Genomic DNA, 27,224 nt, shown 5'->3' on the forward strand with positions numbered 1-27,224 from the left:
CTCGTTAATGGGAGTGGAGGCCCCGACGGGTCCGTTGGAGGTGGAGGGAGCATACCGAGTTATGGTGCGAGGATCGAGAGCAGGAGAAGCTCCCAGAGCCATAGTGGTGAGATTTCTCCGTTTTAAGGATAGAGAAATGGTCCTTAGATGGGCGAAGAAAACTCGGTGTAGTAAATGGGAGAACGCGGTGATCCGCGTCTATCAAGATTGGAGTGCGGAGGTGGCGAGAAGGAGGGCGAGCTTTAATCGGGCCAAAGCGGTACTTCACAAAAAAAAGATAAAGTTTGGAATGCTGCAACCGGCAAGACTGTGGGTCACATATCAAGGGAGGCACCACTACTTTGAGACGGCGGATGAAGCGTGGACTTTTATTGTAGAAGAAAAATTGGAATGATTGGACTACGAAAATGAACGTTTGGACAAAGTGGTGGGACGAGTGGGGGGGGGGGCGAAGAGGGATTGTATGATTAATCCTGCGGTATGGTAACTTTTCTTTCTCCCACAGGTGGTGATGGGGGGAGGGAGAGGAGATGGGGCGTTGGCCATGGGAGGCGGGGCCGAGGGAGAGGCGCGGGCTTGGTTCCCGCGCTATGATAATTATGGCGGGAATAGAGAAGCAGGAAGGAGGGGGCGCCGCACGGGGCGAGCCGTGATCACGGGGGGAAGCCGAGGTCAGCCAGAGTTTGCTGACTTCTGGGAGCAATATGGGGGGAGTAATTACGCTAGGGGGGGGGGGGGGGATTACTGGGTTGCTGCTGCTGGGGAAAGGGGGGAGTGGGTACGGGAAAGGATGGGCGGGGGGGCACCGTCTGGGAGAAATACAGCTGCGTGGGAACTGGGCGAGAAGCTGGAAAAAGATGATGGCTAACCGGAAAGGGGGGGGGGGGTGGGAAGCCCCCCAACTCGGCTGATCACGTGGAACGTGAGGGGGCTTAACGGGCCGATAAAGAGGGCACGAGTACTCGCACACCTTAAGAAACTTAAAGCAGATGTGGTCATGTTACAGGAAACGCACCTGAAACTGATAGATCAGGTTAGGTTGCGCAAAGGATGGGTAGGGCAGGTGTTCCATTCGGGGCTGGATGCGAAAAACAGGGGGGTGGCTATATTAGTGGGGAAGCGGGTAATGTTCGAGGCAAAGACTATAGTGGCGGATAACGGGGGCAGATACGTGATGGTGAGTGGCAAATTACAGGGAGAGATGGTGGTGTTGGTAAACGTGTATGCCCCGAATTGGGACGATGCCAATTTTATGAGGCGAATGCTAGGACGCATCCCAGACCTAGAGACCGGAAAGTTGATAATGGGGGGAGACTTTAACACGGTGTTGGAACCAAGGCTGGATAGGTCGAAGTCCAGGACTGGTAGGAGGCCGGCAGCAGCCAAGGTGCTTAAGGATTTTATGGAGCAGATGGGAGGGGTGGACCCGTGGAGATTCAGTAGACCTAGGAGTAAGGAGTTCTCGTTTTTCTCCTATGTCCATAAAGTCTATTCACGCATAGACTTTTTTGTGTTGGGTAGGGCATTGATCCCGAGGGTGAGGGGAACGGAATATACGGCTAGAGCCATTTCGGATCATGCCCCACACTGGGTAGACTTGGAGATAGGGGAGGAAACAAGAGGGCGTCCACCCTGGAGAATGGACATGGGACTAATGGCGGATGAGGGGGTGTGCTTAAGGGTGAGGGGATGCATTGAAAAGTACTTGGAACTCAATGACAATGGGGAGGTTCAGGTGGGAGTGGTCTGGGAGGAGTTGAAGGCGGTGGTTAGGGGGGAGCTGATATCAATAAGGACACATAAAGGGAAGCAGGAGAGTAAGGAACGGGAGCGGTTGTTGCAAGAACTTCTGAGGGTGGACAGACAGTATGCGGAAGCACCGGAGGAGGGACTGTATAGGGAAAGGCAAAGGCTGCATGTGGAATTTGACTTGCTGACCACAGGCACTGCAGAGGCACAATGGAGGAAGGCGCAGGGTGTACAGTATGAATATGGAGCGAAGGCGAGCAGATTGCTGGCACACCAATTGAGGAAAAGGGGAGCAGCGAGAGAAATAGGGGGGGTGAGAGACGAAGATGGAGAGACGGAGCGGGGAGCGGAGAGAGTGAATGAAGTGTTTAAGACATTTTATAAAAAATTGTATGAAGCTCAACCCCCGGATGGGAGGGAGAGAATGATGGAGTTTTTGGATCGGATGGAAATTCCCAAGGTGGAAGAGCAGGAAAGGATGGGATTGGGAGCACAGATCACGGTAGAAGAAGTGGTGAAAGGAATTAGGAACATGCAGACGGGAAAGGCCCCGGGACCGGACGGATTCCCAGTTGAATTTTACAGAAAATATTTGGACTTGCTCGCCCCGCTACTGACGAGGACCTTCAACGAGGCAAAGGAAAGGGGACAATTGCCCCCGACTATGTCAGAAGCAACGATATCGCTTCTTTTAAAGAAGGAAAAGGATCCGCTACAATGCGGGTCCTACAGACCAATCTCCCTCCTCAATGTAGATGCCAAGGTCTTGGCCAAGGTAATGGCAATGAGAATAGAGGAATGTGTCCCGGGGGTGGTTCATGAGGACCAAACTGGGTTTGTGAAGGGGAGACAGCTGAACGCGAACATACGGAGGTTGTTAGGGGTAATGATGATGGCCCCACCAGAGGGTGAAACGGAGATAGTAGTGGCGATGGATGCCGAGAAAGCATTTGATAGAGTGGAGTGGGATTATCTGTGGGAGGTGTTGAGGAGATTTGGGTTCGGAGAGGGGTATGTTAGATGGGTGCAGCTGTTGTATAGGGCCCCAGTGGCGAGTGTGGTCACGAATGGACGGGAATCGGCATATTTTCGGCTCCATAGAGGGACAAGGCAGGGATGTCCTCTGTCCCCATTACTGTTTGCACTGGCGATTGAGCCCCTGGCGATAGCGCTGAGAGGTTCCAAGGGATGGAGGGGAATACTTAGGGGAGGAGAAGAACACCGGGTATCTTTATATGCGGATGATCTGCTACTATATGTGGCGGATCCAGCGGAGGGGATGCCAGAAATAATGCGGATACTTGGGGAGTTTGGGGATTTTTCAGGGTATAAATTGAACATGGGGAAGAGTGAGCTGTTTGTGGTGCATCCAGGGGAGCAGAGTAGAGAAATAGAAGACCTACCGTTGAGGAAGGTAACAAGAGACTTTCGTTACCTGGGGATCCAGATAGCTAAGAATTGGGGCACATTGCACAGGCTAAATTTGACGCGGTTGGTGGAACAGATGGAGGAAGATTTCAAGAGATGGGATATGGTAGCATTGTCAATGGCAGGGAGGGTGCAGGCGGTTAAGATGGTGGTCCTACCGAGATTCCTCTTTGTGTTTCAGTGTCTCCCGGTGGTGATCACGAAGGCTTTTTTCAAAAGGATAGAAAAGAGTATCATGGGTTTTGTTTGGGCCGGGAAGACTCCGAGAGTGAGGAAGGGATTCTTACAGCGTAGTAGGGATAGGGGGGGGCTGGCACTACCGAGCCTAAGTGAGTATTATTGGGCCGCTAATATTTCAATGGTGAGTAAGTGGATGGGAGAGGAGGAAGGAGCGGCGTGGAAGAGATTAGAGAGGGCGTCCTGTAGGGGGACCAGCCTGCAGGCTATGGTGACAGCCCCATTGCCGTTCTCACCAAGGAACTATACCACGAGTCCGGTGGTGGTAGCTACACTGAAGATTTGGGGACAGTGGAGACGACATAGGGGAAAGACCGGAGCACTGGGGGGGTCCCCGATAAGAAACAACCATAGGTTTGCCCCGGGGGGAATGGATGGGGGATATGGAATGTGGCAAAGAGCAGGTATAACGCAATTGAAAGATCTATTTGTGGATGGGAAGTTTGCGAGTCTGGGAGCGCTGACCGAGAAATATGGGTTGCCCCAAGGGAATGCATTCAGGTACATGCAATTGAGGGCTTTTGCGAGGCAACAGGTGAGGGAATTCCCGCAGCTCCCGACACAAGAGGTGCAGGACAGAGTCATCTCAAAGAAATGGGTGGGGGACGGTAAGGTGTCGGATATATATAGGGAAATGAGAGACGAAGGGGAGACTATGATGGACGAACTAAAAGGGAAATGGGAAGAAGAGCTAGGGGAGGAGATTGAGGAGGGGATGTGGGCAGATGCCCTAAACAGGGTAAACTCGTCGTCCTCGTGCGCCAGGCTAAGCCTGATTCAGTTTAAGGTATTACACAGGGCACATATGACTGGAACACGGCTCAGTAAATTTTTTGGGGTGGAGGATAGGTGTGCGAGGTGCTCGAGAAGCCCAGCGAATCATACCCATATGTTTTGGTCATGCCCGGCACTACAGGGGTTTTGGATGGGGGTGACAAAGGTGCTTTCGAAAGTAGTAGGAGTCCGGGTCGAACCAAGCTGGGGGTTGGCTATATTTGGGGTTGCACAAGAGCCGGGAGTGCAGGAGGCGAAAGAGGCCGATGTTTTGGCCTTTGCGTCCCTAGTAGCCCGGCGCAGAATATTGCTAATGTGGAAAGAAGCCAAGCCCCCGGGGGTGGAGACCTGGATAAATGATATGGCGGGGTTCATAAAGTTAGAGCGGATTAAGTTCGTCCTAAGGGGGTCGGCTCAAGGGTTTACTAGGCGGTGGCAACCGTTCGTCGAATATCTTGCGGAAAGATAGATAGGGGAGAACAAAGAAGGCAGCAGCAGCGGCCCAGGACTTGGGGGGGGGGGGGGGGGGGGGGAGGGATGGGGGGGATGGGGGGGGGGGGTGGCCTGAGACAAGGCAGTTGCCAATTAGGGCTAGTTTTTATTTTTATTTTTTTTGTTTTTGTTATTTAATATTTATTTATTTGTTGTTGTTTTTGTTTAAATTTAAAAAGGTCATTATTATCTGTATTGTTACAATGTTGTGTAAAGGATGCACAATGTACTGTGTTGGTTGACCAAAGATTTTCAATAAAATATTATTTAAAAAAAAAAAGTAAATTCTGGAGTATACCTTATATATGTGCGAGAAGGGGTAGTCCCCCCCCCCCCCCCCCCCCCCCCCCGGGTTCTTAAAACGGCACAGATCCACCATGCCAATCCTTTCCATGAACTCTCCCAGCTCCTTTGCCTCGCGCAGCCTTCCCTTGACCTGGAGCTCGACCTGTCCACCCTCTGATCCAGCACACGGTTAGGATGTTTTTTAAAATAAATTTAGAGTCCCCAATTATTGTTTTCCAATAAAGGGGCAATTTAGCGTCACCAATCAACCTAACCTGTACATGAAAATGAAATGAAAATCACTTGTCACAAGTAGGCTTCAAATGAAGTTACTGTGAAAAGTCCCTAGTCGCCACATTCCGGCGCCTGTTCGGGGAGGCTGGTACGGGAATTGAGCCGTGCTGCTGGCCTGCCTTGGTCTGCTTTAAAAGCCAGCGATTTAGCCCAGTGAGCTATACCAGCCCCTCCATCCTTGGGTTCCGGGGGTGAAACCCATGCAGACTCGGGGAGAATGTGCAAACTCCACACAGACATGCTCCAGCACACAGTTGAAGTCTCCTCCCATAATCAACTGGTGCGCGGTCAAATCCAGGATCGCTCCCAGCAACCCCCTCACAAACCACATCATCCCAATTCAGCGCGTATAAATTAGCAACACGACTTCCGGTGACAGCGGGCGGGAGGCGACCGCACAATGGAGAGCCCCCGCTCGGGAACAGCAATTTCGGGGTTTTAAGCCCGGTCCCAGGGTCCGCGGAGGCGGCAGAAGAAGGGAGAAGGCACGGAGGAGGCACTGAGAAGACACAGGAGGGAAAAAAACCCCAAAGAAAAATGTCGAGGGTGAGCAAAAAAACGGCCGAAAAAAAAACAGCTGGAGGTCCGTCGGGGAGTGGAAAGGTCACCGTGGGGTCACCAGGAAAAATGGAGGCTGGAGCACCAGGGAAGGCCGCACTGCTTACGGCGGAAGAAATAACCAAGGTGATGGCTACGGAATTTGAAAAGCAGTTGGCGCAGATTGCGGAATGCATGGAGACGGTGAGGAAGGAGATGAGGGAGGTCTTGAGTGTGCTGGTGGAGGAGGCGGTTTCCCCGGTGAGGACGGAGGTGGCGAGCGCAGTGACAGAGATGCGAGAGCAAGGGGAGGCGCTGAAGGAAGTGAAGGAGACGTTATTGCAGCACGGTGATCAACTTGCCTCGATGGGGAAAGAGATGCGGAAGGTGATGGATACTAACAAGGATCTGCGAGGAAAAATGGAAGACCTGGAAAACAGATCCAGGCGACAGAATTTGAGGATTGTGGGGCTGCCCGAAGGAGTTGAAGGACCGAAGCCGACTGAGTATTTTGCCGCGATGCTGGCAAAACTACTGGGGGAGGGGGAGGACCCCTCCCGATATGAACTGGATCGGGCTCATCGGTCGTGGAGGCCTGTACCAAAGGCGAGTGAGCCGCCAAGGGCAGTGACTCTGTGCTTCCGTAGGTACAGGGTGAAGGAGAAGGTTCTGAGCTGGGCCAAGCAGAAGCGGGTGGTGCAGTGGGCTGGAGCTGGTATACGTGTATACCAGGACTTTACGGTGGAGCTGGCAAGGAGGCGGGCTGCCTTCAACCGGGTGAAGAGGGCACTGTACATTAGCAAGGTGCGGTGCGGCATTGTATATCCAGCGAAGCTGAGGATGACTTACAAGCTCAGGGACTTTTATTTTGGAACGGCAGAAGCAGCGGAGGAGTTTGCGAAAGCAGAAGGACTGTGGCAGAACTGACAAATTGAGAAATGGCCATGTGCCGATGTAACCGCATGACTGTATTTTCTTCTTTTTTGTATCACTGCGCGCGGGTGTAGAGATTAAAGGAGCCAAGGTGGTATATATTTGGACAAGGGAAGGGACGGGACTTTCACTCAAAATGAGAGTTCTTTGGGGTGTAGGTGGATAGGCGGGGTGTGTGTGCTAAAAGGGGATCTTTGGGCTTTCCTGGGGCCGGGCAAGTGGGAAAGGGACCCGGGCGGGGGCCTCCACGCTGGCCGGTGTGTGCCGGCCAGTGAATGGGAGTGAGGTGGGAGGAGGGGCTGCGGCCATCGGAGGCTGGCAGAACAGGGTCCGAGTGGTCTAGCCGGGGTGGAAAGTTGGGGGGGGGGGGGGGAAGGAACCGAGGGTAGGGGGAGGAGTTTTACAAGAGGCAGTGGACGTGAGGAGCTGGAGACCTGGGGTGGGGGGGTGGGAGCTGTGTAAGATTAAGGGTGACTACGGGTAATCCCGGATTTATTTTTGTCATTTGTTTATGTAAACATGCGGGTTGAGGTTTGGGGGTTGGTGGGTAGATGGGATCGTTGTTGTTATTATGGGGACTGACATATCTTGCTGGTTATTGTTTATTGTTGATGGATGTAAATGTGGGAGAAAATGTGAAAATGGAGAATAAAAATTTTAAAAATAAAATAAAAATTCACCAACACATATCTCCCACCCGGGTCCCTCACTTCCTTCACACTCACAAACCCCATCTTTTTGCTCATCAAAACGCTCCCCCCCCCCCCACCTCGCCGAGTCAAACCAAGTTGAATACCTGACCCACCCATCCCTTTCTGACCTGGTCTTTCATGCAGAGGTGCGTCTCCTGCAAAAAGACCACCTCCACCTTCAAACTCCTAAGGTGCGCGAAGACATGAGATCTCTTCACCGGCCCATTGAACCCTCACACATTCCAAAATATAGGCTTTATCGAAGGCATACGCCTCCATTCCCCTCTACCATCCTCCTCTTTCGGCTCTACCTCCTCTAATTTCACCCTGTAACGGGCCCATCAAAGATGGCCCTCTTCTCCACCCCTGACCATGCTTCTTTTCCAACCATGCCATGTTGCATCTCCCTCTCCTCGGCCATCCCTCATGGCATCTCCCCCACCTCACTTCCGTTCACGAGCATTACCTGCCATCCTGGCAACTCTTGTCCAAAGCCTCCTCCTACTAACCCCCCCACTCCTCCTACCCCCCAACACTCTCCTCCTCGATCTATATAGAAGGCTCCCCGCAGACCTCCCCGTCCCCCACCCAAAAACACATCCAAAACCATAGGCTGCCTCCTCTGAAAGGCAGTGAGGGGGAGGGAACACGGGACGGACGGACAGCTGTCTCCTTACAAACTTATTATCCCTGCTACAAATAATGGACCCAACAAGAACCCTCCACCAAGGAAGAAAATACCCCCCCCCCCCTCTACCCATATCTGCCGAACGCCAAAGTGCCAGCTCCCCATCTCTCAAAGTTCAGTTCTCCCCCAGTTTGTGCTCTTTAATGAAGCATTTGGCCTTGGCTGCCTCTGGGATTTCAAAGTAATATTCCTGACCTTCCTAGGTCACCCACAGTGTTGCCGGGTAGAGCACCCCGGACCTGCTCTGCAGTCAATAAAGCACCACCTTGGCCCTGTTAAATCCGGCACGCCATTTTGCCAGTTCAGCTTCAATGTCCTGGTATATTCGGATCTTGTTCCCCTCCCATTCACGGTTCCGTTTCTCCCGGGCCCACTGCAGGAACTTTTCTTACCCCACAAACTTGGAGTCTTACGATCACCGACCGTGGCAGCTCACATTTTCTTGGCTTCTGCCTCAGAGACCTGTGCGATCTATCCACCTCTGTGGCCTTGTCTAACACTCCCTCCGCCACAAGCCCTGCCAACACCCTCGAGACTTATCTCATGGCACTCGTGCCTTCCACTCTTTCAGGCAGGCCGACGATGTGCAGGTTCTGCCTTCTCGACGGGTTCTCTTGCTTGTCCATCTTTGCTCTCAACGTCTTGCAAAGCTGTAGTCCAACATCACTCTCTTCTCCCAGATCTGCGACCGCTGTGCCTTCAGACCCTTTTTGGACCTTTCCATCGAGCCCTTCAGGAGTACCAGAGCCCCGTCGATCGGTCCTCCTGCATCTCTTTTCTTTGTTGACGGAACTCTTCCTTGATGAAAGCCAACAACTGTTCCTTCTGCGGCTTACAAACCTGCACCGGCCTTTCCCCCGCCACCATTCTTCCAATAACTGCTGCACCACAGGTCTCTTCCAACTCCTTGGTTTTTCACCCTCTGCCGGGTTTGGTAACCAGCAGACATGCCACACCCGGGGGAACTTCTCCTCCAAGCTTCAGCTTCATTTTTCCATCGAACTTTCTCCCGTGTTCAGGTAAAAAGAGCTTGGTTCCATGCTTTTGAGCTGGAGCTGCCCTGTGTGCGACCACTCACACCGTGGCCGCCATCGGAAGTCCTGACATAATTGCTCAATGATTAAATTGATTCCTACTGAGACCAACAAAATTGTAACATTGACAATACTACAGAGGGAAATGTTCACACCACAACTTCACATGCAGCCCCAGTCACCCTGTCACTCAAGACACAATTCCCAGTAGCCCTACACACAGTCCTTACACAATTACTGTCATACTCCACACAAAATCAGAGTCACACCATCACTCAACACATTTTTAACATGCCTATTTTTGAGCTGTGGGTGTCACAGGCACATCCAGCATTAACTTCCCATTCCTAGTTGTAATGGCCTGATTTATATTACAAGAACACTTGTAGCTAAAGCTATAAATGATTTATTAACATTAACTGTGGGTAAACTATATACAAAACAACAGATGAATAACAGTATGATCAAGCACAACAACCTCTCTCCAGCCAGTCGGAGGGGTCACCTGACTCTGACTTCACTTATATACTAATGAGACTCCTAGTGGTCAGTTGGTGAATTACAACACAACTGTGATATCAGGACAGTAGTTTTCCTGGAGAAGGTAATACAAGTCCCTGGCTTAGACTGCAACATTTTGTGTGCGGAGGGTATTTCTGCAGTGCTGTTAGGCAGAAATTTCCAGGACTTTGACCAAGTGACAAAACAAAATTATATATTGTCAAGTCAGGTTGGTGTGTGGCGTGGAAGTTACAGCTGGAGATGCTCCCATGCACCTGTTGCTCTTGTTCTTCTGGTTGGTAGAGTTTGCATGTTTGGAAGGTCCGATCAAAAAAGTCTTGTCAAATTGTCACTGTGCATCTTGCGCTTGGTACACACTGCAGTCATAGTGGTGGAAACCATGGGTGTTTAAGGTGGTGACATTTGTTCCAATCCAACATATTGCTTTATTCTGGATGGCATCATTTTCCTTGAGCATGGCTGGAACTGTATGTATCCAGGCAAGTGGAGAGTATTCCATGACATTTATGACTTGTGCCTTGTCAGAAGTGAAGAGGCCTTGTGTCAGATGAGCAAGATGTTACAGAATACACAGCTTCTGCCTTGCTATTGCTTCTTTAGTATTTATGTACCTCCCTCCCACCACCACCAAATGTTGATGGTGGGGGATTCAAAGGTAATGCTATTGAAATTCAAGGTAAGGTGGTTAAGCTCGCTCTTGTTGGAGATGGTTATTGCCAGGCTCTAATATGGTGCACATACTACTCGCCACATCAGTATAGATCCAGATGTTGACAAGGTCTTGTTGCGTGCAGACACAGACTGCTTCATTACCTGAGGAAAGCAAATGGAACTGAACAAAATAGTTATCCAGAGGAAATTGAGGGTTCTTGTACACAAATCAAAGTAAATTAATACATAGTTACAGCAATCAAAGAAAGATTGGCCTTTATTACAAGGGGATTGAAGTATTAGAGTGAGGAAGTCTTGTTGGAATCATACAGCTGAGGCCACACCTGGAATACTCCTTATAGTTTTAGTCTCCTGAAAAAGAAAAAAAATACATGCCTTATCGAGCTTCAATGAAGATTCACTGGATTGATTCCTGGGATCATTGAGCTGTGCAAGAAAGAGAGATCGAGTAGAATAACACTCTATTCTCTGAAGTTCAGAAGCAAGAGTGGTAATCTCATTGAAATTCTTAGAGGGCTGGTCAAAGTAGATGATAGGTGTTTCCACTCAATGAAAAATCTTGAATTTGGGGCAGCAGGGCGGTGCAGTGGTTAGCACTGCTGCCTCACGGCACCAAGGACCCAAATTTGATCCCAGCTCCAGATCACTGTCTGCGTGAAGTTTGCACATTCTCCCCGTGTCTGCGTGGGTCTCACTTACACAACCCAAAGATGTGCAGTAGGTGGATTGACTACGCTAAATTGCCCCTTAATTGAAAAAAAAAAAAATCAGGTACTCTAAATTTGTAAAAGAAAAATCTTGAACTTGATGTCACAACCTCAGGATAAGAAGCTGGTTAAGACTGACATCTTCACTCAAGGGGGTTGTGAATCTTTGGAATTCTCTACCCCAGAGAGGTGTGAATATTCAGAATACATTCATGACCAAGATCAACAGATTTTTAGATACGAGAGAATAAAGGGAACAGCACAGAAGAATGGAATTGATACATAAATTAGTTGTCATGTGAGTGTCCCTTTAAGAAAGGTTTGGTCTTACCGCATGGCTTCAGTGATGTCATTTGTGGGTGGAGCTGGGTTGTGGCTGTCAGTTGAGGGGTTTAGGTTTTTGAGTTTCAGTCTGTTGCTTTCAACTGTAGAAGAGAAGCAGTGTTTCCCTGTTTTCATTTTCAAGCTGTTCCAGGAAACTGAAAGCACATTGGGTGTGGCAAACTGCCACGGTAACTTTAAAAAAAAAATTTAGGTTATCCAATTCATTTTTTTCCAATTAAGGGGCAATTTAGTGTGGCCAATCCACCTCCCCTGCACATCTTTGGGTTGTGGGGGTGAAACCCACGCAAACGCGGGGAGAATGTGAAACCTCCACACGGACAGTGACCCAGAGCCGGGATCGAATCTGGGACCTCGGCGCCATGAAGCAGCTATGCTAACCACTGCGCTGCCCTATGCCTTGGTAACTTTAAAGATAGAGTTGCTTTCCGGAAGGAGTTTTGAATCTGCTGGTTGAAGGTTGGATCAGAATCTCAGGAAAAGGACCAATCCATTCATGCGTGATTAGTGTGCTGGGCCACACCCTTGAAAGAGGTTTTGGTTTATTGGATTTTGTTATTGAATTGGAACAGCTAAGGGGGATTCATTAAGGGTTATATACATAGATTACTGTAGCTTTTGTGCTTTCTTTATGCTTGTAATTGATAACAAATTCATGCTGTGTTTAATATATGTTAACTACATTCTTATAATAAACATTGTTAGGATAAAAGCACCTAGGAAGTCTGATGAATCACACCTGAAGTGAAGGCTCTTGTGCTCATCTTAGCAAAATTCAACATAAAAGTTATAGGTCAGGTGAGCTTCATTTTACATTTTGGAGTTTCTACGCCCTGGCCCATAACACTATGATGTGACTGAAAGACTGAGCAGGTGCAAGGAGCCATCTGGCTGACTCCTGCTCGTATTTTCGATGCTCTTATGTTTTTATAACTTTGTACAATCATCGACAAACACCACTTCTGACTTTATGAGCAACGGTCATGAAACAATGATGGTTGGTCTCCAAATGATCCAGGCCTGAGGGACTCCTGCAGGGATGTCCTGGGGTATGGCTCAAACAGCTGACAGTGTCCCCCCCTGGTTCCCACTTTCTTCAATTTCGCTAGGACTCCTTGATGTCACACTCAGTGGATTGGCGATGATAAATTCCCTTAGTGTCCAAAAAGGTTAGGTGGGGCTGGTGGGATAGGGTGGAGGCGTGGGCTTAAGTAGGGTGCTCTTTCCAAGGGCTGGTGCAAACTCGATGGGCCGAATGGTCTTCTTCTGCATTGAAAATTCTATGATTCTATGAAATGCTACTTTGATACCAAGGGCCATCATTCTCGCCTCCCCTCTGGAATTCGGCTCGTTTGGTTGAGGCATATCTTGATTTTGTGCCATATTGCACAATAAGTAAAAGCCTGCCTGAACTTTCCTGATTCTTCATTTCAATTGAAGTCGGTAGAAATGTGTTCACATTGTGGAGTGAGCAGAATTAAACACAGCTGAGCACACCTGATCCGGCAAAGGCATTGGCCCCCTACAACATCCCAGTTTTAGTGTCTTTAAACTAAACATACTTCTAACCAAGCTGCTCCAGTAGAGCTACAACACTGGCATCTACTCAAAGATGTGGAAAATGACCCACCAAAAGCCAGACAAATCGAGCCTGGTCAATTCTATCAGCCTTCTGTCATACACCAGCAAAGTGGTGGAAGGTGTTGTTGACAGTACTAGCAAGTGGCACTCACTCAGCAACAACCCGGTCACTGATGTTGAGTTTGAGTCCCACAAGGGCCACTCGTCTCCAGGTCTCATTACAGCTTCAGTTCAAAAAGGCAAGAGTAACCACCCTTGACATCAAGGCAGCATTTGACTGGGTGTGGCATCAATGAGGCCAAAGGTTTTTTCAGGGAAAGTCTCTCCAATAGTTGGAAGACATACCCAGCACAAAGGGTGTTGGTTGCGGTTGTTGGAGACTAATCATCTTATCTGCAGGACATTGCTGCACAAGCTCCTCAGTGTAATGTTCTAGGCACAACCATATTCAGCCAATTCATCAATGATCTTCCTCCATCATAAGATCAGAAGTGGTGATGCTCACTCCTGATTATAATCAAGAATTGCACAGAGACTGAAGCCGTCCATACGCACCAAGATCTGCAAGACATTCACCCTTGTGCCAATCAATGGCAAGTAAAATACACACCACAGAAGGAGTCGGCCTAAAGAATCTAATCATTGCCCCTTGACATTCAACAGCACGACTATCTTTGAATCACTTTTCTTTTAAATTTAGTGTACCCAATTATTTATTTTCCAATTAAGGGGCAATTTAGCATGGCCAATCCACCTACCCTACACATCTTTGGGTTCTGGGAATGAGACCCACGCAGACACAGGGAGAATGTCCCTGTGTTCAAACTCCACATGGACAGTGACCCAGGGCTGGGAGCGAACCCGGGTCCTCGGCGCCGTCAGGCATCAGTGCTAACCACTTTTTTTTAAATTTAGAGTACCCAATTTATTTTTTCCAAGGGGCAATTTAGCGTGGCCAATCAACCTACCCTGCACATCTTTGGGTTGTGGGGGCGAAACCCACGCAGACACGGGGAGAATGTGCAAACTCCACACGGACAGTGACCCAGAGCCAGGATAGAACCTGGGACCTTAGCGCCATGAGGCAGCAATGCTAAGCACTGCGCCACCGTGCTGCCCGCTAACCACTATCTTTGAATCACTGAACACTATCAACATCCTGGAGATTATCACTAACCAGAAACTTAACTGGCCAGAAAATACTACAAGAACAGATCAGAAGCTGCAAATCTTGCAGTAAATAACTCACCTGCTGACTCCTCAAAGCCTCTCCACCATCTACACGGCACATGTCACGAGTGCACTGGTGATGGGACAGCTTCCACACGGATGTAGATCAATCCCATCAAGAACAAATCTCTTTCTCATTCCACTGCTCCCAAATATCTCTTTCCATCACTTCTGATGCGACTCGCACTTTGGCAAGAAAAATAATAGTAGTTGTGGGGGCTAACAAGTCTGAGTGGTGAGACAAATAGGAGTCAACTCTGGACTGTGAGTAAAGAATGTTAATTTTAATGTTGTCAGCTAGTCTAGGCATAGAAAGGGATTGTAAGGGAAGAATAGTTCTCTGTAAAATAAAGAGGGGGAGATAGAAGTGTGAAGCCCATGTTTGAACAGCTGTGATCCCTTATGTAGAAAGCACACACAGAATCTCTACAGCGCAGAAAACCATTCAACCCATCAAGGCAGCACCGACCCTCTGAAAGAGCACCCCGCCCTCCGTAGCCCCACCTAACCTGTACATCCCTGGACACTAAGGGGTTTGGGCAATTTTAGCACGACCAATCCTCCTAACCTGCACATCTTTGGACTGTGGGAGGAAACCGGTGCACTTGGAGAAAGCCACGCCGACATGGGGAGAACGTACAAACTCCACACAGGCAGTCAATCAACGCCGGAATTGAATCCGGGTCCCTGCAATTCTTTTTTTAAAAATAAATTTTGATCACCCAATTAATTTTTTCCAATTAAGGGGCAATTTAGTGTGGCCAATCCACCTAACCTGCACATCTTTGGGTTGAGGGGGCAAAACACGGGGAGAATGTGCAAACTCCACGCAGACAGTGACCTAGGGCCGGGATCAAACCTTGGACTTTGGCGCTGTGAGACAGCAGTGCTAACCACTGCACCACCATGCTGCCCGCAGCTTTTTAAAAAAAAAGCTTTTTTAAAAATAAATTTACGAGTACCCAATTCTTGTTTTCCCAATTAAGGGGCAATTTAGTGTGGCCAATCCACCTGCCCTGCACATATTTGGGTTGTGGGGGTGAAACCCACGCAGACAAGGGGAGAATGTGCCCACTCCACACGGACAGTGACTTGGGACCGGGATCGAACCGTGATGCAGCAGTGCTAACCACAGCGCCACCCTGTTGCCCTTTGAGGCAGCAGTTCTAACCACTGTGACACAGTGCCACCCCATGTGCACTTGGGAAAATGAAGCAGTAATGTCACTTGGTGTAGGGACCAAGTGGTGTGACACAGTCCAACTAACGGCACATTGACAAAATGTCCTTATGTAGTAACGTTGTAATCAAGACAGCACACTTACAAAACCAGATGAGTCCAGTGTTTGAGAGTAGTATTCAGGCCCAATCTCTTTAGTGCTGCATGCAATGCAGTATATCAATATTTCAATCAATAAAGAGTGCAATCAGACATCTCAGCATTTCCTAGTCCTTGAACCTGTATTTATGGAAAGGATGTGTGTCATCCTATTAACCCGACACTGTATCTCTCCCATTCCGTCATCCCCTGCCCCCCAGAGTATCTCTCTGACTCCACTGCTCATATTATTGGCACTGTTATATTTTATTTTCCCTGCTCATATAGAGTAAACAAAATCCAAACAAACAGGAACTGAGGTAAAATAATAAAATGCTGTTCGACAATGTACAGATCAGTCGCAGTGGTTAATAAACATTTCCATCATGTCCATTCAGCAAGCATCCGATCAGTAAATTACAGCAAAAGAAATGATCAGGGACAGTATTGTGGTGCTCACGGAGTACCCTCCATGATGGGTCTGGCTCCACGCGTACTAGCCACCCTCGCTCACCCATACCTTCCTTAAGCGGTCACTAATCTTTCAAGTTCAGATCTAGTACATAGGCCAAGTGTCATATCCCAAGGTAAGCCAGCTTGGAACGAGGGTTACAGCAGACCAACAAAACTAGCACTCAGACTGAATGCAGAGGGTGTGTGCCTTCAATAGCATTTTCATATATAAACAGCTTGATGCTTATCTCTATGGAATTGGCTGAATTTTTCAGAGACTCCCACATTTACTGGAGGCACAAGTTTCCGCTTCCACCAGCCCTCACTCTTTCCCACCCACCCGGTAGCATTATAACATTCGGGTTTGTGTCTATCTGTATGCTTGGTACAGGTTTTACACACACATTGATTGGGTTTCAATCCTCTCGCCAGTTAGCAGCCGCCCACTTTGGCAACATTGAGCTATACTCCCAGTCTAGCCCTTTGTAGTGCAGGGCATGCAGGTACATGACCAGGTCCTTTGCAGATGGGTCCTTCCTAACCAACTTGCACTCGCCACACAGTGTGTCCTTCACAACTATTGGCTTCTCTTCCAGCTCACTGGCTGTGGACTTGGTTACTTCCACAGATTTGTCATCTGCTGCCTTCTCCACTTGCTCCTCCGCAACTTCACTCTTCACATCAATAGTCCCTTCAGTTTGGCTGTTGAGTGGCAGAATGGATCTCTCCGTGTTCTCGATGCTACCTCTCTCCATGGTACAATGGTGTTCCTCTTCCGGGAGATCCAGAAGATCCAAGCTTTCTTTAAACCTGTGAACATCCACCAATGCCTTCAGCAGCTCATCGTTCGATTTATCCACCTTCCCCTCTTTGCCCCTTTGGGGTCCCCAGGCTTCAGTATTGTAGACAGGGTCATTAACAATGGGGTGACCCAGGTACTGGAGATGGACCCGGATCTGGTGGGTGCGCCCAGTGTAGGGGAAGCAGCGCACTACACTGGATGTACCATTGTAGCTCAGTTTTTGGAACAAAGTTCTGCATGGTTTTCCTGAGGGGTCCACTCGGCACACACCAACTTTGTAGGAGATAATGAGGATGGGCTCCTCACAGGTGATTTCACCATCTGGAAACTCTCCCTGCACTCGGCACACATATTCTTTCTGCACCTGAAACAAAACGGCATCAGTCAGATTACACCTGTAGATCAGGCTTTTGATATACTGGACAAAGCAGCGCAGAGTACATAAGATCATAAGAATTAGGAACAGGAGTAGGCCATCTGGCCCCTCGAGCCTGCTCCGCCATTTAATGAGATCATGGCTGATCTTTGTGGACTCAGCTCCACTCTCCGGCCCATACACCATATCCCCGAATCCCTTTATTCTTTAGAAAGGCATCTATCTTTTTCTTAAAAACGTTTAAAGAAGGAGCCTCAACTGCTTCACTGGGCAAGGAATTCCAGAGATTCACAACCCTTTGGGTGAAGAAGTTCCTCCTACACTCTGTCCTAAATCTACCTCCCCTTATTTTGAGGATATGCCCCCTAGTTCTGCTTCCCCCGACCAGTGGAAACAACCTGCCCGCATCTATCCCCTTCATAATTTTATATGTCGCAATAAGATCCCCCCGCATCCTTCTAAACTCCAATGAGTACAGTCCCAGTCTACTCAACCTCTCGTCATAATCTAATCCCCTCAACTCTGGGATCAACCTAGTGAATCTCCTCTGCACTCCCTCCAGTGCCAATATGTCCTTTCTCAGGTAAGGAGACCAGAACTGAACACAATACTCCAGATGCGGCCTCACCAACACCCTATACAATTGCAGCATAACCTCACTAGTCTTGAACTCCATCCCTCTAGCAATGAAAGACAAAACTCGATTAGCCTTCTTAATCACCTGTTGCACCTGCACACCAATTTTTTGCGACTCGTGCACCAGCACACCCAGGTCCCTCTGCACAGCAGCATGTTTTAACATCTTACCGTTTAAATAATAATCCATTCTGCTGTTATTCCTCCCAAAATGGATAGCCTCACACTTAGCAACATTGAATTCCATCTGCCAGACCCTAGTCCATTCACCTAACCTATCCAAATCCTTCTGCAGACTTCCGGTATCCTCTGCACTTTTTGCTTTACCACTCAGCTTTGTGTCGTCTGCAAACTTTGACACATTGCACTTGGTCCCCAACTCCAAATCGTCTATGTAAATTGTGAACAACTGCGGGCCCAACACTGATCCTTGAGGGACCCCACTAGTTACAGGTTGCCAACCAGAGAAACACCTATTTATCCCCACTCTCTGCTTTCTGTTAGTTAACCAATCCTCTACCCATGCTACCACTTTACCCTCAATGCCATGCATCTTTAGTTTATGCAGCAACCTTTTGTGTGGCACCTTGTCAAAAGCTTTCTGGAAATCCAGATATACCACATCCATTGGCTCCCCGTTATCTACTGCACTGGTAACGTCCTCAAAAAATTCTACCAAATTAGTCAGACACGACCTACCCTTTGTGAACCCATGCTGCGTCTGCCCAACGGGACAATTTCCCTCCAGGTGCCCCGCTATTTCCTCCTTAATGATAGATTCCAGCATTTTCCCTACAACCGAAGTTAAGCTTACCGGCCTATAATTACCTGCTTTCTGCCGACCTCATTTTTTAAACAGTGGTATCACGTTTGCTACTTTCCAATCCTCTGGGACCACCCCAAAGTCTAGTGAATTTTGATAAATTATCACTAGTGCGTTTACAATTTCCCTAGCCATCTCTTTTAACACTCTGGGATGCATCCCATCAGGGCCAGGAGACTTGTCTACCTTTAGCCCCATTAGCTTGCCCAAAACTGCCTCCTTAGTGATTACAATCATCTCAAGGTCCTCACCTATCATATCTTTATTTCCATCAGTCACTGGCATGTTATTTGTGTCCTCCACTGTGAAGACTGACCCAAAAAACCTGTTCAGCTCCTCAGCCACTTCCCCGTCTCCTATTATTAAATCTCCCTTCTCATCTTCCAAAGGACCAATATTTACCTTAGCCACTCTTTTTTGTCTTATATATTTGTAGAAGCTTTTACTATCTGCTTTTATGATCTGAGCCAGTTTACTTTCACAGTCTACCTTACTCTTCTTTATGGCTTTTTTAGTAGCTTTCTGTTGTCCCCGAAAGACTTCACAGTCCTCTAGTCTCCCACTAATGTTTGCCACTTTGTATGTTTTTTCCTTCAATTTGATACTCTCCCTCACCTCCTTAGATATCCACGGTCGATTTTTCCCCTTTCTACCGTCTTTCTTTTTTGTCGGTATGAACCTTTTCTGAACACTGTGAAAGATCGCTCGGAAGGTTCTCCACTGTTCCTCAACTGCTTCATCAAGAAGTCTTTGCTCCCAGTCTACCTTAGCTAGTTCTTCTCTCATCCCATTGCAATCGCCTTTGTTTAAGCACAAAACACTAGTGTTAGATTTTACCTTGTCATCCTCCAACTGTATTTTAAATTCCACCATATTGTGGTCGCTCCTTCCAAGAGGATCCCGAACTATGAGATCATTAATCAATCCTGCCTCATTACACAGGACCAGATCTAGGACCGCTTGTTCCCTTGTAGGTTCCATTACATACTGTTCCAGGAAATTATCCCGGGCACATTCTATAAACTCTTCCTCAAGGCTGCCTTTACCAACCTGGTTAAACCAATCGATATGCAGATTAAAATCTCCCATGATAACTGCTGTACCATTTCTACATGCATCCGTTATTTCTTTGCTTATTGCCTGCCCTACCATCCTGTTACTATTTGGTAACCGACGATATAGATCATGGAGTCCATCCTTCCCATCTCTGTAACTTCCAGTAACCTTAATCCAGCCACCCCCATTCTCTCACCCCTCCCCAAACTCAAATCTTCCTCTAGCCCCTTGTTTTTCATTTGGTTGCCTCCTTTACCTCAAAGTATGGAAACTGGGGCATGGGGAATGCATCTGTGGAGCTCACCCCACCCACCATACTATGGATTGCTGCACAGTTCTCCATGATCTCACTCAGGTGGTCACTCTACATGTGGGTCTATACAGGGAATGTTAATAGCTATTCAATAACAGAAGGCATCACAGGCAAGCCCAATACTGTTCCAGCAGTAGGACATCGGACGTTGATCAGGAATGGGAACCAAGGCTACTACTCCACCTCACTCCCTAATCCAAAAACACCAAAGCCAATGGTAGTGTGACGAAGTCAGTGCTGGCACTCTCTCATCTGTGATGGCACGTTGTGGATTAGAGTGCCGCTCCAGGATTTAGAACTTAATCCAGGCTGACAATGCCAGTGCAGCATAGCCAGAGTGCTGCACTGTCAGAGGTGTCATCTTTTAAAACAGAGGTCAAACTAAGGTCCTATCAAATCTCTCAGGGACATTCTCCTAGGAGTTTCAGCCAATCCTCAAGTAAAATCACTGAAACATATCATCACATTGCTGTTTGTGGGAGCTGGTTGTGAGGAAAGTGGCTACCACATTTCTTATATAACAAGAGATTACACTCATTGGCTGTAAAACACTCAGGAACGTGCCATGATTGTGAAAGGCGTTTCGGAAGACACAAATTTCTTCCTTAGCATTGTCCTGACTGCGAATGGCCAAATGGGGATAACCCGGAGTTCCAATCCTTTGAGCCAACATCGAGACAGAGCCAGAGTTGGTTCAGAGATCTTCTTCACACAGTACCTGTCTCTCTCGGACTTGCTGATCCATTTTCTTTGACATTTCGAGAGTCCTAGCAAACATGAGGACCCCAGAGGCGAGCCTGTCCAGCCGGTGGATGGTGTGGAGCTCTGTCAAGCCATGTTCCTTACCCAGGATAAAGATTATAGTATTGTGTCGGAATCGGCCACAGGGATGGACTGGAATGGAGGCCGGTTTATCCACCACAACTACCTCCTGGTTCTGAGTCAGTATCTCCATTGGCTGAGCTGTGACAGGGGGTTCGTGCCTGTGCACCGTGTTCCTCATGAAATCATTGTTCTGGAAGATAGTGAAGGAAACCGTTAATACTGGTTAGCAATGTTCCTTTGGTTGCAATGTGCAGCACATTCCGGATTGCTGCTCGGCTGCATACACACACACACACAGTTTGGGAATAACACTAACTATATCTAGCTAGCTCCTCGCATCAATCAGAACCTCTGCTGGTTCAATAAATAGACAATTTTATGTCTCACTGTTCACAACTCAGGAGCCTGGCTGGACAACAGCCAAGCAATGAAAAAGAAACAGAAAGGGTATTCACTCACAGTTAAGGGAGGACGTATCGTTTTCCAAGAGCAATGACCCTGCTCAGGGAGGCGTTGCATGTGCCCATTTCCTGACACCCTTGTACCACATTCTACTGTGTGTGGACAGTCAAATGTGAGGTGCAGAGACCATCCCAGTCAGGTCCACATTTACAGTGTGCAACAGGAAAAATGAAGAGAATTTAAACCCCACCGCCACTACTGACTGCAGACAATGCAAGACAGAGAGAAGCTTTCGAAGGAGAAAGAGGAGCTTTCTGAACCTCCCCCTCCCAATTAAATATTGGTGGCGAAATGATTACAGTTTACTGACCATTAAGGTGTACATTGAGGCTTACCCCTTGTGGCCCAAGGCGCTGGCTAGTGAATAACTGAACTATACGCCCATTACAGTGGCCATTTAAGAATAATTATATTTAACGGACAGACCTGTACACTTAACGGGCAATATCATTATGCAAGCTAACCATAGCAAGAGGACAGACCCTTTTATGATAAGCTGTTCCAAAATTAGTGCATTATTCAAAAATCACAAAAAACACCATAGACCAGTGACTGTACCTTTAAGACTGTGTTAAGGTCAGCAGGTTCCTCATTAAGCCGAATTCTGCCAGCTTCGGCAGCCTGGGTATAATACTCCATTGGCTCGACCCTGAACTCAGAGCTGAACACTTCCCGCAGTGTCTTCCCAACCCAGCGCCCTTTACAGTACGTCTGGAAGTCAAAGTAGTAAGGAAACACCTTCCTCAGTCCGTTCTCAAAGTAATATTGGGTTTCTAAAGGGAGAGATGTGAAAGGAGAGTCATGGATTATTAACTGGTCACTGGCACGTTTTATAACATCGGCATTGTACCTGGATCACAAACTCTTCACAGTCGGCCTCCAGCTTTCCCATGAACTAGCTACTGCATGCTGGGTCCGCAAACCAGCACAGAGTCCTTCTTAACGCGAATACTGAGACAAACAGAGGCATCAGGCTACTTAACTTTGAAGGCAGCGCAGGGGAGCTTGATATCCATATGCCAAGCCTTCTCATTGGAGTGGGTGGCTAAATTTGCTGGTTTGGAGGCCTTGGATATCTCTCCTTAACCTAGTTGACCTATTCAATATAGACTAGGGATGAGTTAGCAACTCTGGGATGGGAGGATTAATTACCAAAAGGACTCTGCCCACAGCTCCTCGTGGGCCAAGCATCTTCTGACACTCGCCATCCAAGCTCTTGGGGCTTTATCGACAAAGGTGGAACCTGAGGACAGCCTGCTCCTTCAGTGGGGAACACCAGCCAGAGCAACATGAACTGAAACCCATTTGCCGGAATGACTCACTCAACGACATAAATAATATTATTGAGATCCACATAACTCCACAAGAGAGAAATGTGAAGTAATATTTAAATATGGTCAGTGATAGCCCCATCACCAAATCAGATGGCCATGCCTTTTTCAATGAGTGTAGAAGAGCATGCCATCGAGGGCCGAATGGCCTGTACTGCGCTGTTATGTTCTATGTAGAAGAGCATGCGAGGGCAGACAAACTGAATAGTTACTTTGCATCAGTCTTCACGGTGGAAGACACCAGTGGGATGCCCGAGCTCCAAGAGAACCAGGTTACAGAGGTGAGTGCAGTGACCAACACTAACGAGAAGGTTCTGAGGAAACTGAAAGGTCTGAAGGTGGATAAGTCACCTGGACCGGATGGACTACACCCCAGGGTCCTAAAAGAGATAGCTGAGGAAATTAAGGAGGCATTAGTGTTGATCTTTCAGGAATCACTGGAGGCAGGAAGGGTCCCAGAGGACTGGAAGGTGACTAATGTAACACCACTGTTTAAGAAGGGAGGGAGGCAGAAGACGGGAAATTATAGGCCGGTTAGCCTGACTTCAGTCACTGATAAGATTTTAGAGTCCGTTATTAAAGATGAGATCGCGAAGCACTTGGAAGTGCATGGTAAAATAGGACTGAGTCAGCACAGATTTGTCAAAGGGAGGTCGTGTCTGACAAATCTGTTAAGCGCTCTTTGAGGAGGTAACAAGCACGTTAGACAAAGGAGAACCAGTGGATGTGATTTATTTAGATTTCCAGAAGGCCTTTTGACAAGGTGCCACATAGGAGACTGTTAAATAAGTTAAGAGCTCATGGTGTTCAGGGTACGATCCTGGCATGGATAGGGGATTGGCTGACTGGCAGAAGGCAAAGAGTGGGGATAAAGGGGTCTTTTTCAGGATGGCAGCCGGTGACTAGTGGTGTGCCTCAGGGGTCTGTGCTGGGACCACAACTTTTTACAATATACATTAATGATCTGGAAGAAGGTACTGAAGGCACTGTTGCTACGTTTGCAGATGATACAAAGATCTGTAGAGGGACAGGTAGTATTGAGGAAGCAAGGGGCTGCAGAAGGACTTGGACAAGCTAGGTGAGTGGGCAATGAAGTGGCAAATTAAATACAATGTGGAAAAGTGTGAGGTTATGCACTTCGGAAGGAGGAATCTAGTCATAGACTATTTTCGAAACAGGGACATGCTTCGGAAAGCAGAAGCACAAAGGGACTTGGGAGTCCTTGTTGACGATTCTCTTAAGGTTAATGTGCAGGTTCAGTCGGCAGTTAAGAAGGCAAATGCAATGTTAGCATTCATGTCAAGAGGGCTAGAATACAAGACCAGGCATGTACTTGTGAGGCTGTATAAGGCTCTGGTCAGACCCCATTTGGAGTATTGTGATCAGTTTTGGGCCCCATATCGAAGGAAGGATGTGCTGGCCTTGGAAAGGGTCCAGAGGAGGTTCACAAGAATGATCCCTGGAATGAAGAACTTGTCGTATGAGGAACCTTTGAGGACTCTGGATCTGTACTCGTTGGAGTTTAGAAGGATGAGAGGGGATCTTATTGAAACGTACAAGATATTGCAAGGCCTGGACAGAGTGGACATGGAGAGGATGTGTCCACTTGTAGGAAAAACTAGAACCAGAGGACACCATCTCAGATTAAAGGGACGATCCTTTAAAACAGAGATGAGGAGGAATTTCTTCAGCCAGAGGGTGGTGAATCTGTGGAACTCTTTGCCGCAGAAGGCTGTGGAGGCCAATTCACTGACTGACTTTAAGACAGCGATAGATAGGTTCTTGATTAATAAGGGGATCAGGGGTTATGGGGAGAAGATAGGAGAATGGGATGAGAAAATATCAGCCATGATTGAATGGCGGAGCAGACTCGATGGGCCAAGTGGCCTAATTCTGCTCCTATGTCTTATGAGTTATTCCTGTACATGTTGGCGACCTGATGTCACGACAAAGGACACACATGCAAATGAAACAATATAAGCAGAATGCAATAGAAAACGCTAAGTAATTTCACAACCAACTGATGAGGTCAAAGCTCTGTCGGGGGACGGGGGGACGCAAAGACACAACTCTATGAACATCCTCAATAATGGCACAACACAGAATGACATTTGGAACATTTTTAGCCAGCAATGCCAAGTGAATAGTCCAAATGGGAGGAGCCGGAGGACTCACCAGCATTGTCTCCCGTTCAAATGTACCTTAACTTTTCAATTTCAGCATTCGTTTTTTTTGAAAAAGAGAGCATCTAATTCACTTTGTCCAATTAAGGGGCAATTTAGCGTGGCCAATACACCTACGTGCATATCTTTGGGTTGTGGGGACAAAACCCACGCAAACACGGGGATAATGTGTAAACTTTTTTTTTCATTTTTCAACTCCACACGGACAGTGACCCAGGACCGGGATCGAACCTGGGACCTCGGCGCCATAAGGCAGCAGTGCTAACCACTGGAATTTCAGCATTAGTGAGGTCCCCAAAGACTGTGATGCAGCCCTCAATAGCTGTGAATCTCGCAGCCGCAAGTGTTAGGTGATTATTTTGTTCACAGGAGTGAGTGTTGATGGGAAAGCTATTCCCAATTGCCCTTGAGCAGGTGATGGTGAATATCTTCTTGAATTTCAACAATGCATATTTATATAGCACCATTAACGTAATGAAACATGCCAAGGTGTTTTACAGGAGTATTATCAAACAAAATATGACACCATGCCACATAAGGAGAGATTAGGTCACATGACCAAAAGTTACATCAAAGAGGGAGGTTTTAACGAGTGTCTTAAAGGAGGAAAGTGAGATAGAGGCGCAGAGAGGTGTTGGGAGAGGATCCCTGAACTTGGGGCCTAAGTAGCTAAAGGCACAGCCACCAATGGTGGAGCAATTATAAATAGGAATACACACAAGAGGTCAGAATTAGAAGAGTGTAGATATCTAATAATAGTCACTTATTGTCACAAGTAGGCTTCAATGAAGTTACTTTGAAAACACATTCCGGCGCCTGTTCAGGGAGGCCAGTATGGGAATTGAACCAGTGCAGCTGGCATGGATCTACATTACAATCCAGTTGTTTAGCCCACTGTGCTAAACCAGCCCTTAACTCAGACTGGAGTTGTGGGGCTGGAGGAGATTTAGAGATTGGTACGGGCAAGCCAATAGAGAGATTTGAAAACAAGGGTGGGAATTTTATAATCAATACATCACTTGACCAGGAGCCCATGTGGTTAGGGAGTTCAGGGGAGATAATGGTAGTGCAGCTAAAATTTCTGAGATCCTGGGTGGCACAGGAGGTATCACTGCTGCCTCACAGCACCACGGACCCGAGTTAAATTCCAGCCTTGGATGATTGTGTGTGGAAGTTGCACATTCTCCCCCATATCTATGTGGATTTCTTCCAGGTATCCCAGTTTCCTCCCACAGTCGAAAGATGTGCAGGTTAGGTAGGGTTACAGGGCTAGGGCAGGGCAGTGGGCCTAGGTAGTGTACTTTCGGAGGGTCGGCGCAGACTCGTTGGACCTTCTTCTGTGCTGTAGGGATTCTATGAACATATGTTTACGGAGGGTAGCATGTGGGTGATCATAGAATTTCAAATGCAGGAGGCCATTCAGCCCATCGAGTCTGCACCGGCCCTTACAAAGAGCAACGCACTCAAGCCCACGTAGCTACCCTATCCCCACAACCCAGCAACCCCCACTTAACCTTTTTGGACACTAAGGGCAATTTAGCCTGGTCAATCCACCTAACCCGCACATCTTTGGACTGTGGGAGGAAACCGGAGCACCCGGAGAAAACCCACGCGCACACGGGGAAGAACATGCAGACTCCGCACAGACAGTGACCCAGCCGGGAATCGAACCTGAGACCCTGGAGCTGTGAAGAAATTGTGCTAACCACTATGCTACCATGCTGCCCTACTGGCCTGACCAGCCAGGCATGTGTTGGAATAGTCGATTCTAAAGAGAATGAGGGTGTTCGAGGGTTTCAGCAGCAGACAAGCTGAGACCGGGTTAAAGTCAAGTGATGTTACAGAGGTAGAAGGAGGCGATGATTGTGAATATAAACCACTGCAGTTCATGTGGTGTAGGCACATCCACAGTGCTACTGGGATAGGATTGCAAGTTATATAATGTACTAAGATGAGGATGGGTGAAGGGGGCAATATAGTTTGAACATAATGACAGCAGGAAGACCGGACAAAACTAACAGAGACAGAAATGGATTCTGCTTCAGAGAGTCCTACCCACTTTACGCATTACTGATTTTCGTGAAACAATTAGTTTATTTTAATGCGGTGAGAGCGGGGCCCGACCGCACACTTTACCCCTGAAGTGCTGATGACTGAAGCTGATGCCTGGATTCTTCTTCCTGGGCGGAGGCACATAGCGGCCACTCTTGCCCTTCTTGTTCCTGGGTTTTTTAGTCGGGGGTTGGCCGTTGCCTTGGAGGCCGAGTCCCGGCTCTTCCTCGATCTCTTTCCGCTTGTCGCCGCCCGCGGCCCCGCTCATCCTGGCACCGACCGCCCGCACGCGAAACAGGCAAGAGCGCGGACACCTCATGGAAACTTCCTGCCTGGGATCTCGGGGGGGGGGGGGGCGCCGCGAATCACAAAAGGACCTCTGGGCAGGCGTCAAAGAT

General features: G+C 48.1%; 1 protein-coding gene across 1 annotated transcript; it reads right to left on the reverse strand.

Annotated features, from left to right (window-relative positions):
- Positions 1-15,762: 15,762 nt before the first annotated feature.
- Positions 15,763-27,148, reverse strand: rpusd2 (RNA pseudouridine synthase domain containing 2). Its single transcript, XM_072486776.1, has 4 exons — positions 26,911-27,148; positions 21,819-22,033; positions 20,692-20,988; positions 15,763-17,133 (listed from the first exon to the last, which is right to left on the reverse strand). Exons 1-4 carry the CDS (start codon positions 27,143-27,145, stop codon positions 16,384-16,386), a joined length of 1,497 nt encoding a protein of 498 aa, XP_072342877.1. The 5' UTR covers positions 27,146-27,148; the 3' UTR covers positions 15,763-16,383.
- Between the last annotated feature and the right edge of the window lie 76 nt (positions 27,149-27,224).

This window comes from Scyliorhinus torazame, chromosome 2 (genome assembly GCF_047496885.1).
Source record: "Scyliorhinus torazame isolate Kashiwa2021f chromosome 2, sScyTor2.1, whole genome shotgun sequence".
NCBI classification, from domain to species: domain Eukaryota; kingdom Metazoa; phylum Chordata; class Chondrichthyes; order Carcharhiniformes; family Scyliorhinidae; genus Scyliorhinus; species Scyliorhinus torazame.

What these genes read in the sequence shown, in the direction of transcription:
- rpusd2 (XM_072486776.1), bottom strand. Translation starts at nt 27,145, where the DNA reads ATGAGGTGTCCGCGCTCTTGCCTGTTTCGCGTGCGGGCGGTCGGTGCC. An exon ending in CAGTCATCAGCACTTCAGGG is followed by an intron (nt 22,034 to 26,910) that starts GTAAAGTGTGCG and finishes CTCTCCCTTTAG; the next exon opens with AAACCCAATATTACTTTGAG. An exon ending in AGCAAGTCCGAGAGAGACAG is followed by an intron (nt 17,134 to 20,691) that starts GTACTGTGTGAA and finishes GTTTTGTTTCAG; the next exon opens with GTGCAGAAAGAATATGTGTG.